Source organism: Lissotriton vulgaris, chromosome 9, assembly GCF_964263255.1.
Source record: "Lissotriton vulgaris chromosome 9, aLisVul1.2, whole genome shotgun sequence".
Classification (NCBI taxonomy): Eukaryota; Metazoa; Chordata; class Amphibia; order Caudata; family Salamandridae; genus Lissotriton; species Lissotriton vulgaris.
In genome coordinates, this window is record NC_141697.1 from 1,060,687,897 (window position 1) to 1,060,706,024 (window position 18,128).

The 18,128-nt window shown below is 45.0% G+C and overlaps 1 protein-coding gene across 1 annotated transcript in view; it reads left to right on the top strand.

The window, feature by feature from the left end:
* DNAH1 (dynein axonemal heavy chain 1) overlaps positions 1-18,128 on the top strand; it is an 822,394-nt gene that overhangs the window by 698,005 nt on the left and 106,261 nt on the right. The window contains exon 37 of the mRNA XM_086939555.1: positions 9,222-9,399. Coding sequence (XP_086795681.1) covers positions 9,222-9,399 — 178 coding nt within the window. The remainder of the gene's footprint in view (positions 1-9,221; positions 9,400-18,128) is intronic.

Below are 18,128 nucleotides of genomic sequence, written 5' to 3' on the forward strand. Positions count from 1 at the left end.
CATCTATCCGCCATCGCAGCTTACCTTCAAAATAGGCAGCATCTCTCAGTCTTCAGGGTGCCTGCCATTAAAGCGTTTCTTGAAGGACTGAAACGAGTCATTCCCCCAAGAACACCGCCAGCTCCCGTGTGGAACCTCAATGTGGTCCTCACCAGGCTGATGGGACCACCGTTTGAGCCAATGCACTCGTGCGAACTGCAATTCCTAACGTGGAAAGTTGCTTTCCTAATTGCCATTACGTCACTAAGACGCGTAAGTGAGTTGCAAGCACTCACGATACAAGAGCCTTTCATCCAGATTCATCCAAATAGGGTGGTACTACGTACTAACCCCAAATTCCTCCCAAAGGTGGTGTCACATTTTCATCTCAACCAAACTATCGATTTGCCTGCATTCTTCCAGAACCCACAAACAGTGGCGGAAAGGATGCTCCATACCTTGGACGTACGGAGGGCATTGATGTACTACATAGACAGGACACAACACTTTAGGAAGACAAAACAACTCTTTGTTGCCTTCTCACCACAACACAAAGGCAACCCAATATCCAAAGCAGGAATAGCCAGATGGATTGTTAAGTGCATCCAAATCTGTTATCATAAAGCCAAGCGCACTTTAACAATACCCCCAAAGGCACATTCCACACGCAAGTTGGGGGCATCCATGGCTTTCCTGGGAAACATTCCTCTAGAGGATATTTGCAGAGCAGCCACGTGGGTTACACCACATACCTTTACAAAACACTACTGTGTTGATGTACATTCCAAACAGCAAGCGGCTGTAGGGCAGGCTGTTCTCAAGACACTTTTTCAGGTTTCTGCAGCTGGCACGGGCAACCGCCGCTGATGGAGGGACTGCTATGTATTCTATGCAAAGATATGAATTTAGCAGCCCACATGCCTCGAACTGAATATGCTACTTACCAGTATGCATCTGTTCTTGGCATGTAGGGCTGCTAACATTCATATCGCCCACCCTCCTCCCCGGTGCCTGTCGCAGCTGCAGATATACTATTGTATTTAATCACTAGCATGGACATCCTTTACACTTGCCACTCCATCCTCTGCCACAATGGCTAAAAACAATCTGGGGATGGAGCCGATGCCCATGCGCACTGTAGTCCAGGGGAGGAGCCACCCATCTCAGGATACTTCGAAGACTCTTCCAGGACAACAATGTGCGATCATCCGGACCCAACACTAGGTGGCGATCTAATGCAAAGATATGAATGTTAGCAGCCCTACATGCCAAGAACAGATGCATACTGGTAAGTAGCATATTCATTTCCTTACCTGTATATTCTCCAGGAGTCAGTTTGAATCTGAAAGCTTTTCTTCAGTACTTCTGCACACCAGAAAGTCGCATCTTGCAGTTCCACACTGACACTGGAAATCACGTGTGGGGCCTATATAGATGCCACTCGCTGACAATAGTTTTTTTCTTTCTGCCCTGTCCAGATGCGGATTCGGTGCTCCCGCTCGGGTCTCAGAGACATGTACCTCGATTTTTCTCTAAATTTCTACAGTGTACAAGTGATGTCACTCCTAAATCAACAGGTGTTAAGCCTTCTTGGGACTGTTGCAAACAAATGTCTGGGACAGATCCCGATTAGGTATGCCTCTGGTCAACCAATGCCTTCAAGGCCTGCAGAGACTGCAAATCAATAGACCCAAAGGCCATCAGGGAACGCAAGGCAAAACTCTATGTTGCCAAGCATAAGAAGACTCTGTGACAGGACGGTTTCAATTCCAGCTCCATGTCCAAACTTCGCTCCCTGCCCTGTTTCTGTTTCTGGAGTTGTCAGAACTGCTCCAGAGATCGGTCATCATTGTGCTCGAAGTCATCAGGTAAGCGTAAAAGCACATGAAGTCGAAGCAGGATTCCGCTCCCTTGCACCACTCATATTTGCCTAACCAGGCGGTGTCACTCTTCTCAATCTCATTCCCGAAGTCAACCAACTTCAGAGCTGCTTCAGCAGCTGGTTCCCAAACAACCTAAGTTTCTTTGGCATCCACCTATGCCGCATCAGATTGAAGAGTTCCGCTCAGCCATTCTCTGGATCTTTGAATCTCTGCGGACTCCCTCTGGCGCTCCATCGGGCCTCAACGAGCTGAGATGCTTTCCACCTGGGATGCTGACGGTGGTTGCCTTTGGAGGCTCCTGGACCCTGCACCCTTACCTCCGGCCCTTCTTCCGACTCCCTCCCCTGCTGACACCACAACCCACTATGGCTCCAGACACATCAAGGCCGACACAGTACATAACCAATACATTTCTCACCACAGATTTAGACAATATTTTGCCATACCTGATCTGACTGATGCGGCGGAACCCTTCTGGAATGTGCTAATTGACATTCTCTACATGGATATCCACAAATGGGTAGGTTACCTGTCACTCCGATCACTTTGGTCAATTAAACTAACTTACTAACTAACTTTAAACTCATTAAAAAAATAGACTATAATAAACCAATTGACATGTGGCTTCTCCTCCATTGGATTTCCCAATCTTCGTGCTGATGACGATCCTGCTCAATTGATCGCACAGGGTTGAAATGTTGACACAATAATAGTGTACTGTTTTTGTGTGATTTTGGAGCCTTTAACTCAGAGTGTGTATCAAACACCACTGCATTCTCAATCAGTCATTATTCATGTACATATACTAAATAGCACTATCGCAAATAATACCCACTTACTTCACTTCCACTGTGTCGTTGCGTCTTTTGGGAGCACCAATTTATCTTTAATTGTCTTAAATAGAAAGCCCTATGAGTTTTCATTTTGTTGCACAATTATGTGTGGTTTCACAGTAGGACCAATGAGGAAGTTGAGGTTTATACTTCCCCCTCAAGGGACCATTTTTTCCTTTATTATTTAATGGTAGTGTGTAGGGCTGAAGAACTACTTGACCTCCAGCTCCTCACCTTGAAAGTGAATACTAATCTCTGGTTAGAAGTCCTACAACCCTGTTAAATGTCTTCTGAGCCCCTTCTTCCTTTTAACAAGGCATTGACGAATACCTTATTGGTGGCTTGGGCCAAACCTTGCTTTGCTACCACCGTCAGTTGACAAATTGTCAGGTGCCATCAACACCCTGCTCCGGCCTATCCAGCTTTTCTTTCACAGTACCACTCACAACAAAGTCTAGCGGTGCAGGCTTATATCAGCTATTCTAAACTCAACACATTTCCCACTCACTGCCCCTGATAGGGAATTAAAGTGAGTGGAAACGCTGGGTAAATGTGTCTTTTCGTCTATCAGCTTAGCTGTCTGATCTGTTAACCCCATCTGTTTGTTGAGAGGATATTCGCACATCCTTTGGGATTTGGGCGCACAAGACCTTTACCCTGTCCTTTCTCAAGCGATCCAAAATGGTTGAGGTGCTGCCAAGTTCACGATTCGATATGGCTTGGACACCACCCATTCTATCAGATAGGCCAAAGGCACAAGGGTTGCCATTCGCCACCATTTGTTGCCATGTGATCAACTGGGTTTGAAGGTGGTTGTGTGTTCTGGCCAACTGCCCGCTGGTTTTCTGGCTGCATACTTCTGGCTCTCTGCGATAGCCTTAAGATCTCTATGGAGGGACTGGGCCTGTATCTTAACTCCAAACCACGGAAGTAGGCAACGTCCAGTTCTCCTTTGTGGACATGTCCTTGGATGAGACACACATGTTCTGGGAGGAAGCTGGTTCTGCTTTCGGGCGCTTTATAGAGAGCTTGGTTACTGCTTGCTCTCTGGGCCTTTCTGCAGTAGTTCCACCGATCCTTTGGCCGAGGCCCCCCTTACAGCCAAACCATCCAGCCCCCGCAGGAAATCCAACAGTTTCCCGGTAAAGGCTGTAGTGCCCACTGTCTCCGCGCAAAGGTCAGCGTGCCGCACAGCCCACCGCCCATGGCAACTCCTATCAGATCTCTTTAGTGTGACCTTGCAGGGGCACAGCTACCCTGTGGAAGGCAGGATCCATTTATTCTTATTGGGCTGGCAGGAGATCACATTGGGCAGGTTGGTCCTACGGATTGTTTGCAAGGGATACGCCTTGCCATTTCTCTCTTTTCCTTCATTCCTTCCACCGTTCTCTTATCAACGGGCAAAGGACCATCTCTTTATTTTGTGGCAGGAATTGCAAGCCCTTTTGCCAAAAAGGCTGTCACAAGGGTGATGGTGCCAGTAGTAGGGTGTGGTTATCATTCTTGCTACCAAGAAGGTCTGACGTCTTCAGTCTATTCTAGACCAACGCTTTCCTCTGGGAGGAGCAGTTCAAAATGCTCACCATGTACCATGTCTTGTCTGCCTTCAACGCTGTTAACTGGATGGTGGCATTAGACTTCGAGGACTCCCATTTCCATATTTCCTCCCTTTGCTGGCCCATCGGCGCTACCTGCAGTTTGTGGTGGAAGAGGAGCATTTTCAGTTCGCTCTGCTCCCTTTTAGTCTCACCAGCCCCTCTCAGGTGTTCACCAAAATGATAGTGGTGGTGGAAGCACACCTTCCGAGATCTGGGGTGCCACTCTTCCCCTTCCTCAACAACTGGTTGTTGAAGATAGCTCGCCTCAGGCAGTCATCAACCAACTCCAGATTACGACAAATTTCTTGTAATCTTTGGGGTTTACTATCAATGTGCGGAAGTCACACCTGACTGCTTCTCAGACACTTCCTTTTATCATAGCCATTTTGGACACATTTCCATTTCAAGGCTTTCTACTGAGAAAGAGAGTCCAGGTTATTTGGGCTATGATACAGCTCTTTCCGCCTCAGTCCTGGATTTCGATGTGGTCGACTCTAAGGCTGCTGGGAACTGATGTCTGCCTGCATCCTGCTGATTGAGGGCACCAGATGGCATATGCAGGCTCTGAAATGGGATCTGACGTCTCAGTGAGCCCCACATCAAGGATAGCTCTCTAATCATATTCAGATTTTGGAGGAGACTATGAAAGATATGCAGTGGTGGGTACTAGACCATAATTGGCTAGCTGGCAGATGCCCATTCTGCCCCACCCCGAGCTTACTGTGGTGACCGATGCTGGGTTAAGGCAACCACCTGTGAGAGGTGGAGATCAGAGGCATAGCTCCACATCAACCTTCTGAAATGGAGGGCCATCGACTTGGCGTTATAAGCCTTCCTGCTGTCCATCAAGGGGAGGCTAGTCTAAGTGCTCCCGGACAGCACCGCCACCATGTGGTCATGCAAGAGTCAAGGCAGGGTGGGGTCACAGACCTTATATTGAACAAGGGAGGGACTAGGGGCTAGTTTACCGAGGTCCAGCGTATGTGCCCCAGCAAGGCTGTGTACAAAGTGGGTACGGAGTTCCTCTGTGATAGTCTGCTAGAAGGGTTGTAACCTGTAGTGACAAGTGGATCACGGGGGACCACTATTGTGTAAGTGCAGGAAAGGCAATTCTCCTTGTTGCAACTAGGGCTCTCATACACCCAGCAAGCTTGGTGTCATTTTTCATCATTTGAGCCTTCCCCTCGTCAGGTCGGCGCTGAAATACCTGACGGGCACACTGAACTGGAGGCTCTTTATCGGGGATCTTTTGTTCGTGCCGGTGGGTGCAGTGGGGGTGAGGGGCCTAGCGTGTGTAGATGTAAGGCACTATGGGCCAGATGTAGGTAGGCGTTTACCGGGTGGTAACGGCCGAATTCGGCCGTTACCGATGCGGTAAGAGCAATTTGACATGTAGGTCCCTGTATTTTACAGACTCGGTAAATTTACCGATAAGTAAATTTACTGAGTATGTAAAATACCGAGTCGGTATCATTACGGATTCCGGTAAATTGGTATGTAGGTGGGACTCTTCTGAGTCCCACAAGCAGTACAAAATCGGTATTTTACCATCAAATACTACTTGATGGTAAAATACCGTTTCTGGTGTGCATGCACATGTGTGCATGCACACCTATGCCATATGACAGGCAGACCTGCCCTTAGGGCAGGTATGCCTGCCACATGGCACCCGAGCCTCTTTTGGGGGTGCCAGAGGGTGTCAAAGTGACACCCCCTGCACCCTTGTGACAGTCGGTATTTTCCGATGTGGTAAATACCGACCGGTAAATGCCCAATCAATCCTATGGGCTTCAAAGCCCATAGGAATGAATGGGCATTAACTGGTCGGTATTTCCCGCATCGGAAAATACCGACTGTTTCCGAATCGGTAATTGCACATCTGCATTTACCTACATCTCGGTACTTTTATTTTCCGACCTCTGAAATACCGAGTCGGTATGACTCGGTATTTAAGAGGTCGGAAAATAAAATGTACCTACATCTGGCCCATAGTGAGTTAAAATTGGTTAGTTAGTCCTAACCAATCTTTATTCCGAAGGTAAACTGCCTAATTTAAAAGAAAGGGAGGGGCAAAAAACTAGTCATAATGTGTCTAGTGGTGTATGCCCTGCTCTCAGGTGATCAACGTGTTTCGTGTCTCGAATGTCATTATGATCAGGACACTTCCTCAGGATCAAAAAAACACTATCTACACTACAAGGTAAGTGAAATCTACATACCCCGTACTTTGGTGAAAGACCTATACTGTCCGCAAATATTATTTGCAACTGTAGCCGGCGGTATTTAGAGGACACCGATTTGGTCCTGCACGCTTCAACGCTTTTAGCGTTCGACCTACCCTGCCGCCGACACCGACCTGACAAGGGGCAGGCTCAAACGATGAAGCATCACACCTAGCTTGAGCTTGAGGCCCTAGTTCCAACAAGGAGAATTCCCGTGCTGCATTTACCCAATGGTGGTCACAGACCCTATGCCAGGAGACCTTGTGCCTCTAGAAATGGGTAGACCATCGAGGAATTTTCTTGCTGGTGAACCACCTGGCAGAATCATTCAAAGTCAAGGCAGAGCAGCTCTGCCGGCAATACCTAGGGGATCACAAATGGCATCTAGACCCAGAGGTGGCACAAGGTCTCTTCTGCTTATGTGGAGAACCTTGCTCGAGCTATTTGCTACCACTAAGAACGCACAATGTCAGCACTTCTGCACGTTGAAGTTTCTAAGTTGTCTCTTGCATGAAGACGTTCCACCTCAAGTAGACCTCCAGACTCCTGCATACCTTTTTACCAATTCTACTCCTACCCAGAGTTCTCAAAAAGATCAGGACAAACCAGGCCAAAGTCATCCAGGTTGCTTTGGAATGGGCACTGAGATATTGGTATTCAGAACTACTAGGCTTGAGCATGCGCCTCCAATCAGTCTGCCCCTCGAAGAGGACATGCTGTCACATCAATAGGACAGAGCTCTGCACTCGGGCCTTCACAATCTCCACCTTCATACTTGGAGATTGAGTGGGGGAGGCTTCCTTCTTCGGTGATAGATGCTATCTTGTTATTCAGGGGGTCCCTCAACAAAAACGGTAAATGCCTGTTGTTGAGACAAATGTGTGGCTTGTTGGGGCACACGCCAAATTGATCCACTCCAGGCCAAGTTATCTGATGATCTGTTATTTGTTCTGTCTCTTGCACAGCAAGGCTGTGCTTTGGGCATGGTTAGGGGTTATCTTTCGGCCCTTTCTGTCTTCTTAAGGTTACCAATCAACCCCCCATTGTTTAAGTCAGTGGTTCTGATGACATTTCTGAAAGGGCTGCAACAAGTTTCCCCTTTCTTCTTTTGTTATAGGACCTTAATCTGGCCCTGACTTATTGATCTGATGTGTACTCCGTTCAAGCCGCTTCACAGCTGTTTATTATGGCTCCTTACTGTCAAGGCTGTGCTACTGTTTGCCATCACCTTGGCACAAGATGTGAGTAAGAGTTAAGCTATCTGCTTCGTTCCACCATACACTTTCTTCTTCCAAGACAAACTGGTTCTGTGGACTCTGTAGTCCCTACTGCCAAAAGTTGTGATGCTATTCCTCATTGGTGAAACCATTGCCCTGTCAGCGTTCTATACTCGTCCTCACTCCTCTTAGGAGGAGGAGAGATTTCATTGCATGGACCCCCAAAGAGCATTGAGCTTCTACATAGATCGTACCAACGACCACGGGGTGGACAAGCAGCTCTTTATGGGGTTCACTGGAGGGAATAAAGGCAAGGCAGTGCAGTGCAGAAGAGAACCAGCTTCCAGCTGGGTCATGCTTTGCATTAAGATCTGCTATGCATTGGCAAAGAAGCAGCCTCTTAAAGGACTGCCTGCTTATTTACCAGGGCCAAATCTCATACCACTGGGCTTACACACGGAGTCCCTTTCCTAGACCTTTTTCAGGTGGCCACCTCGAAGCCCCTCCATACGTTCAAAAGCACTATTGCCCGTACCATCAAGTTCTTAGAGAGGGGCATTTTGCCTGCTCGGTCCTGCAAGACTTTCTGACTTTATTCCTCCACAAAACCACCTCAGAATAGGTATTGTTTTGGTATCAATTCACAAGGTGAGAAATCTCTATCGGTAACACTCTTTCTGGTAGAGTCTCTGGCTCCAGATACCATTCCAACCCTCCCATGCTCCTCATTTCGTGGTTGGCCTCTATCTCTTAATAAGGTTCGAAATCTAGTAATTTGCACACTGTCTACCAATTTGTTTTTGGGGGTCTGCGTCTACATCTGCGAGGCCCAGACAGTCTTAAAAAGCCACTGACACTGGCTCTTCCAGGAAGAGCATTACCAAAGGTAAGTAACTTGTTCTTTCCTTCACATGATTGGCCTGGATTTCATTCTTGGTCTTACAACTAGGAATAAGAAGAGGATATCTAGGCACCATAACAGATCCCCACAATTCCTCAGTTAGTCAGCAGCTGGGGTCTGTCCTGATTAACCTGCATGAAAAATATCCAACAAAGGATCCTGTACTGTTGAAGTAAGATGAAGGAAAAATGCTTGAGGTTAGTGGCATATATAGATGATGATCAGTTTTAGTTTGAGTGCCTCAATGTGAGCGAAAGAGATCATAACATTCGTTTTTTCCTTGGCCTAAATAACATACATTTTATAATGTATTCTACACTACTTTACAGTACGTATCCACCAATTCTGGGTCACAAGTCAGAAAGACTTTATTTGGGTATCCAAAAACCATCAAGGTATACATATAACTATAAAAATGCATATATGCCACGAGTGTAGGAACAATCGCAGTGCTTAAAAATCTTTATTTTTCTTCTAATTATGTTAGAGTCATAATACTCGTCAGGGATACATGTACATCACAATTATTAAAGCAGTCATATTGTTTTAAACTGGGTCACTAATCCAATCCTCTGTTGACTTTTACAGGACTGATGGGATCCTTTCCTCACTGATCCGTGGAGGGGCCTCTGCGGCAGACCATGATAAGAAGTGGTATATGTTCGATGGGCCAGTAGACGCAGTGTGGATTGAAAATATGAATACAGTACTGGATGATAACAAAAAGTTATGCCTTAGCTCAGGAGAGATCATCAAACTGAGTGAGGTGAGAAATGCCCAATTTATCTAACCTCTTCTTCTGCACTTATTCCCAGCACATATAAAACCCTCCCAACACCTTTTTTTAACTCGGAAAAAGCTGTCAAGTGAACCAGCATGAAAATGTCTTTGTTATTACTTCCTGTAATTCAATTTGTCGCTTCCTTTTATCACTTCTCACAATTAATCTACACCCTTTCAAGCACCAAGTAGGATGTATCAGCTCTCTCCACAAAGCATCATTCTGTCCCACAATTGCTTCATTCAGATTGTCATTGTCATCATTCCTCTACTTCCATTACTATTTTTAGCATTCCTCTACTTATTAGTCTCAAATCTCCGCATGCATCTCTCCCCGTGTGTAAAATGTAACTGGTATTATTCCTTCTCTTCTCCCAAATTGTTTTGTTAACTGAATGGGCTGCTTTAAACAGATGTAATCTTATCATCACTCTTTTGCTTCATTTCCTCCCACCGTCTTAACATAACTTAAAGAACTGGAAATATATTTGTTTTCTGGTAAACAAAGCTCAAGAGATTAATCATTTATATGTATTAAGCACGTATGCCAGATGTAGAAAACGTTTTTGGGGTCCTGAACACTTCAATTTATTATTTGACACTTCAAAAATGAATGTATATACAATATAAACCCATTTTAAGAGTCATAAACATTTATCATCTTCTGCTAAAGGGGTTTCTGAATGGTTACCAAACCAGAATTTAAAAGGGATATGTTCTGGTTGTTGCTTTCAAATTACAATTTGGTGACATATATGTCAATGGTTTGTGACTAGGATTCCAGTCACAAGCCATTGAAAGTTTCTGCCTCCCAAGTTGAGGTGGTAACTTGTTTGAAAAAGTGAAGGGATCCTCTTTGGACCCACTTCGTCAAGTGTAGTAAACCTTTCAGGGTGTGTCGCAGGGATTCTGCTCCTACACAGAACTGTGCATAGGGACTTGGAACCTCAGTGAATTAGGGTGTGCCAAAACTCACCTTAGTACCCAACATCCCCTACCAGACTAGCATCAGTGTCTCATTGGCTCTACCAAAACACCAATGATTAGACAACCCAGAACATGGAACTTAGATTACCTCAGGCAATGTGGAACACATGAACACTCTTTCGTTATCCTCTCATATCGGTCCAAAACAGGGAGTAAAAGAAGACACGTCCAAGTTTGAAATATTTATTTCTTAGGCCGTGTTCTCATGCGCAGTATCTTAGCTAATACAAGCAGACATATTATAAGCAACAAGATTATCAGCATAGTTACTATTCTATAAAATACAAAGGGAGAAAGCATGTTATAATGCTAAATGGAAGCAGGTTTAAAATATACCTATATTTCACCCTCCATTGCTAGTAGGTTATTTTATATCTACAGAAGGTCTCTTGGGATTACAAGGGCGGCCCCATACCTCTGGTACTAGCAGAATTGGATCACATCAGATTCTGCACCAGCTCTCAGCATGCGAATGCTCTCCAAGTGTGCGTGATCATGCCTATGCAGTGCATTATTAAACGCGTCAAAATCAGAGGTGGCCAGAGCTGCATATATGTTATGTCTAGAACGTGCGCTGATCAGTCCGAACAACAACATCTGTGTTGAAATAAACTTGAAGGCCTCAGCACTCACTGTTCAGACAAAGCTTACCAAGCAAGGCTGCTGATATAGAAAAACATAGTATTCTCGTGTGAAGCAAAACACTCTGCTAAACTCCAAACATTTATTATAGTGTGTGCCATTTGCAAAATGCAGCAGAAAGGAAAAATGGCATTTAAACTTCTAAAAAGTTCATGTCAACTTAACAGTGTGAATGCAAGGCTCAGCCCCACGACAGGTGAGTAGGAAAGGGTCTCGAGGACCACTTACAACTCAATCGGAACAAAACTTTATTTTAAACAGTCTCATTTCCTGCCCGGGAGCTGGGCTGCTTTAAAATAGAAAAAGCATTTGCAAAGCCAATAGGTTTCGCCTGTACAAAATCAATTGGCTTTGTCATTGTCTGTGGCACGGCTCTTTTTTTTTCTTACTTTAAATTGTATTGCACAGCAGTTCCACTGCTCTGCGATATATAAAACACATTCACAAAGTCAATAGAATTTGCATCGGCGAAACCTATTGGCTTTGCCATGCATATTAATGGAACAAGGTTTTTTTGATCGGATCCTGCAATTGATGAAAGAAAATGAATGCCTATCTATAAGGAGACTGAAGCACTACAAATAAAAACTTTCAGATCAAAAACATTGTGTCTCGCTCAAGACACAGCAGACAAATATCAGCCAGCATATTGCTTTGTTCTCACCCTCTTCGTCTACCACCAATTTTACTTTCCCTTAGAGTTTTTTTTCTTCAAATTTTAATTTGATACCCATGATAGAAAACTAGACAACATTCTAATGTTCTTAATTTAACTATACTTGGCATGAATATTGATGCGTCTATCAATAAAAATGAACTATCATCCTTATTAATAGAATTGCAAGTATGTAGTCAGGCAGGCCCTACGACCTAGGCCCGGGATTACTGATTGAATGGTCACATATGGGACATATGGGACATATCGCCTCAGTTGGTCTTGAGAGTGGCCCCCAGTCCATTCAAAGGATAATTTTACCCTTCATTTAAATAATAATCTTTATCGTGCACTACAAATTTATCACTTTTGGTCCTGAAGAAACGCCAGGGATCCCTTTGGACTAACCAAGGCGTGAAACATGTCGACCTGATTAGTTACCTGGGCACATTACGCCTACATTGGTAACTCCGAACCTACGGGTTCCTTTTTATCTCACCAAGGGTGCCTTCCTAATAAAAGTTTTTTCCAAGGTACACCCTTAGGTCTTTTTAATACTCACCACACGCACGACCTTACACCTTTTCTTAAGACTCCGCCCACACACCCGCATGCACCATACTTCAGCTGTCTAAAAGATCTCCGTCAAAGTGACCCTTCGGGGGACCTGTAGGGCATTGCACCGCCGGCCCTACGAGGAGCAACCTCCCGATGATGAAGCATGACATCCTTCGGGGTGTGTGAGGGCATCATGAGACAAGATATGTCTTTCCCAGCACCTCACCTTAGACCAACCACGGATCCATGACCTGAACACTCCCCTTACCCTACCCTCTCTTAGGTACAGAGCCCCCCCCCCCCCTTCCTTTAACATATATGGGAGGGTGCATAGCTTGCAGGCAAACACTTGGGAAGGAAACTCTTGATCAATCCCACAGATTGGCACAGGGACATTACAATTGTCATGGAAGATTGCCTGAATAAAGCATACTTATATAGGGGATACTTGCGCTTCTAAAAACACGAAATAGTCAGATGCCACATGAGCTCAGAACACATAGACAATAAGGACCTAGCACACATAGTGATCACTCGCTCCCCATGGCAGACATCTGGAGACATTCACCACTGTTCACAATGTGTTCACGGAAGGTCGAGACCCACCTGTAGTAACCATTTGACCATTCATTTAAGACTCTAAGAAAGCAACCAACATTCCTCACAATATATGGTATGCCAAAACTTTTATTGCTTGTTAAAATTTTGTATATAAGAAGAGCACAGACCCGATGTAAATTGAGACAGTACTCCGCTCTAGTACCTGTAACTGTTCTCACGGCCGAAGTGTATAATTAAACAAACTGTTTCTGTTTTTGCCAAATGCCTTTTGTCTCTTGTTTCTTTAAGGAATTCTGATTTGAGCAACACATGTACCCCCCTGTATTGACCCACCACCTAGGTAGGTAGGCCCAACCACTTCAAGAACAACCAGCCTCATCACTGATCATGCTCTAAATGTGTTATAGTATTACATGCCTGAGTATAGGTTGTGGGCGTGACATCTCCTGCAGACAAGTCACTGAAAGGCATCACAAATGTCAAAGTTTAGGGTCGGGCGCATGCGGGTACTGACAGACCATGTGACCATGTGAGAAATGAGAGAAGGCAACAGCTGTGGGCAAGGACGCAATATTACTGATTACACTAGTGACATTAGCAGATGTATACAGACTCAGGGTCGCTTAGGGAGTGGCTTGTTCTCTGCATAACACAGGCTCCAATATCAAATAGGGTATCATTTTATGCACAGATAGCCTCAGCAAGGGTTTTCTTGTGTGTGTGTGTATCACACTTGTAGATTCATTCGCATCTGACTAAGTCAATGAACAGTGGCATGGTGCCCTGCACAAGCCGGGGTAGATTACGCCAAGTTTGCCCTGGTAAAAAGCCTATGAAAATGCTTTTACATACGAAACATGTAGCAAACTGAAAAAATGGTGCATTTTAAAGCACAATTTTTGTGTTTCATGGAGATTCCGCAGCACTGCTGGCAGCGCTGGGTTTCTTTCCCCGTTAGTGGTAGTTGTTGGTATTGAGCACCGGTCTTAAGCCGAGGGCTGAAGCTGCTAAAATGCCGGTTTGTACTGCGCTCCAGACACCAGTTGCACTAACAGCAAATTCCCAGTGTTAGCGTTGCTGTGTTTTTTAATTTTGTAATTTAATTTTTTATTTGTATTTTTTATTTTACAGAGTTTTATATAGCGCGAACTTGACCCGAATCAGGTATGAGAGCGCTTTACATAGCACCAGCCGCATCATATGAGGACACCGTCTTTTTTTTGTTAGCACGGGGAGATTAAGTGATTTGCCCAGAATCACAGGATGTTCAGCGTCATTGCCGAGACTCAAACCCAGTTCCCCAGATTTGAGGTTGACCGCCCTAGCCGTTAGGCCAACTTCTCTCCCCATGTACAGCCCCTGCTGTACATGTGCGTCAGTACGTCAAAGAGTAAACTGTTACAGTATGGGACCCAAAAAAATTAAAAAGCATTGGTAAAGCCAATGGAAGCTTGCCTTCATTATTAGTTTGGTGGGAAAGAAACATATTCCAACAGTTCATGAACAGGGAAGTTAGTACGGGTACAAATTGAAATAAGCATTAACAAGGATATCAGGTCTGCATGGAACGATGTGGGAAGAGCCCAGAGGTGAAGAGAAAAAGTTCTACAGATGCACTTGCATGGAATGTTCGAAAGCAAATAAAAAAAGTTCCTTCAGGGCATGTAAGCAGTGGAAAGATACTGGCCACTATCTAGTGGCCAGTGACCAGAAGCTGTACTTTGTCCAAGCTCCACACCAGGCAAGGACAGAAATGCAAGAACGGAAGTGCAAGCAGATGACATGCAGACGATGTGCTGGCCAATGAGAAACATGTAAATTAGAGTGACATTGGACTAAATCGAAGATAAGATCAGGTAGGTAAGGGGGCGAGATCTGAGAGAGACTATTAGTTATAGATTCTTTAATTTAAAATTACCTCCAGGCGTCAAACTGGATCTAGAGAATTTTTCTGCAGCAGGAACCCCTGCGCGACGGTAGGTGGCGTTGGTCAACTCCGCGTCCGTTATCTCTATCATGGCTGCCGCAATGATGTCGCAAAGCCTACTTAGATGCCGCCTCTGCGTGCTGACGTCAGTTCTGACACAGCTTTCCACACCAGAAGCGCAGAGCCATGAAAGACACTGACCAGTGGTAAGCCACACTAGGGCCCTGCAAGGGAGTCCCTATCCCTAGAAGTCAGTTCGCAGAGCGTGGCGGATGGGTAGGGCTATAAGGAATCTACAACTAATATATAACTTGTTAATCTGTAAGAGACTATTAGTTGTAGATTCCTTGCCTTAGAATAGATACCCCAGCAATACCAACCTTGGAGGAGGGGCTGCAAACCAAGTTCACACCAGAAAGTCCTGGAGGACAGAACGGGCATAGTAGCCATCCCTCCAGACTTGACTGTCCAGGTAGTAATGTCTGGTTAACGTGTGCTTAGTGGAACACCACATGACAAAGCAGTAATTACTGCCTTAGCTCTAGTGGAATGAGCTAGCAGCCGTACTAGACGTTCCTTTTTAGCTAAAGCGTAATAAATCTTTATACAAAGGATGAACCAATGAGAGATGGTACGCTTTTACACAGCCTGACCTTTCTTGGCACTCACATAGACAACGAAGGGTTGATCGTCCACCCAGAAATCCTTTGTATGGTCAAGGTAGAAAGACAGCGCATGTTTTGGGTCCAGACAGTGGAGTCTCTCCTCCTCCTTGGAAGAGTGAGGAGGCAGGAAAAAGGTGGGCGGAGTGATAGTCTGTCCGAAGTGAAAAGGAGCAACAACTTTAGGTAGGAACAAGGGCCTCGTTCGAAGCGCCACTTTGTCTGAAAGCACAGAGAAGAAAAGGGGCTTGGAAGAAAGAGCCTGAAGCTCACTCAGTCTGCAAGCAGAGTTGGCGGCAACTAGAAAGGCAGTCTTCAGAGTGAGAAGCCGAAGAGGACAATTGTGAAGAGGCTTAAAGGGAGCACACATAAGATAAGTCAAAACAGTGTTTAAGTCCCACTGAGGCATTATGAAACGAGATAGAGGAAAGAGATGAATAATGAATTTAAAGAACCTACTTACAAAAGGTGACTTGAACAAAGAGGTCTTATCTGGTAGCCGAAGAAAAGCAGAAATGGCTGCCAGGTAGCCTTTAAGAGTGTCCAGAGCAGAGCCCTGCTGGGACAAAGAGAGAATTAACAAAATAACCTCAGAAAGAAGGGCAGAAAGGAGATCCACAGCCTTTGCTGTTTTACTGGATCAGAAGGAAGGAGCTATTCATTCTCTACAACTTCCCCACTTTTGAAAATTTGAACAGTCAAAACCAAGTATTAATCTGTTAAATGTCAATACAGAAATGTTAGTATGTTTTGTTGCTTTGGCTCGTCCATGCTTTTGCCTTCTTATACAGAAATGATGATGGCATTAACCAAATTTGACCATTATGTAACCCCTCACCACAAAGGGATCAACCCGTTTACATAGATGGATGCTCTGGGACAGAGAAAAAAACACCAAACAAAGAAGCCCAAAGAAACCTATTTAGAAGGTGTAAGGAGATTTAGTGGGTAATTTAGAGCTGAGTAGTAACGGGGCCCTGACCTGCCTACTCAGCTCAGGGCTCCTCTTTCTTATGCAGAGGAGGGCGTCCCATCGTACCACTGTGTTACAGATGGAAAAGTAACAACTGGCTACAGCTGGAAAACCCCTCACTGGTGCTGGATGATTAGCTAGCATGAAGTTGGGAGGCTCAGCCTTCATAGGACATCAAGTAAACCTTTATTTTTCCTGACGGGCATACCGGGAAAATAAAAAATATTCCCCCGGCCAAAAACTCCCTGTGGGAAACTAAACCCCTACAGACATCCACCTCTCTGGCAGTTTGGCCCATCCAAATGGCCCACCATGCCATCATGGCATGTAGCACCAGCTACCATTGTTTGATTTTGTCAAAACTGCTCTGGGATTGGCAGTGGGAACAGTTTCCCACAAAAAGCTGCCTAACCAGCAGCAAACTCTAGATTTGGGAGTTCAGAAGGAAGCTGCTACCTCCTTCAAGCTGTTTAACCACTAACCCACAGTATAAATGAAGTCATTAACACAATCTAGAACCAGTATGTAGAAATATCCACAACATTCTGGTAGCTGTCTAATAGTGAGGAATAGTTAGCATTAAAGAGATATGTGATAGACTGGTGCAATGTTTGGTGTGGACTCAGCCTAACTAATGGTAAGAAAAAATGACTGTGTTCATTCAGTATTGCAGAAAATTCCAACTGTTCCTTATTTTTTGTATTGTTATTTTAACATTTGAATTTTGAACCCTTAAATTAATTTAACATACAATTTGAAGTAGTTATTGCAGATTAGCACAGCCGTAGGTCACTATAGGCTTAGCTGCGGTAAAACTGTTTTCCAGTATTGGGGTGTCTTTCATAGATTCACATGCCTGAATCATTCCCCTTCGTCGGAGTGGGAGTCCCACAGTACATAAAAAAGCAATAATATGCAATAATATCCTTAGAAAACTTGGTAATAACCAACCAGGAAGTAAAGTAGCCCAAGCTACAATAGAAAAAACGTCCACACTCATGACTATCCTAGTCATTTTGTATAGTCCAAACTGCAGCCAATCAGGCGACAGCACCCACCAGAAAGCCCTCCTCAGAGGCTCAGGCTCTCAGATTTTCTACTGCACGTCGTGTGAAGGGAATCTCCCTGAGCTCTGCTCAGTACTTCTCTTTTTCCTCCAAGATTCCTTGATTTCAGGATGTCGTCCTCAAAGAAATCTTTATTCTGGCCTATTCAGAGTCTTGTGGTAAGCTCCGGCTTTTCTCTGAAGATCCCCACAAGAAGTGCATTTACTGCCTCTACCCGGACCATCAGGTGAAGGACTGTAAGATATGTAGGAACTTCCCTCAGAAGACCCTCAGGGACAGGGAGGGCCGCTTGCTTTTGTGGCTACAAAAGCTCAAGGATCAAGATAATCCTGTTTCTGATGTAGGCAGTATTGCCTCTGGGTCTACTACAGCTTCTAGAAAGAGAGCTGCTGAAGAGGTGTTATCTTCTCCTGGGGCCAAGATTGTGAAGAAAGAACAATCTTCTAAGGGGTCTGAGCGGCCTTCCACCTCTAAGGCTACTCCCCCTGCTAAGAGCAAACTTTTGCCATCCACACCCCCGAGAAGAGCGACCAAGAATTTACCTCAGAAACCAACTTCTGAGAAGACTTTTCCTCAGAAGAAGACCCAGTCGTTGACGCTACATCTACGTCTACGGTAACTTTCTCTTCTCCTAAACCTGAGATGATCATGTCGACAGTGTCTCCTCCGTCGACGATGGTCTA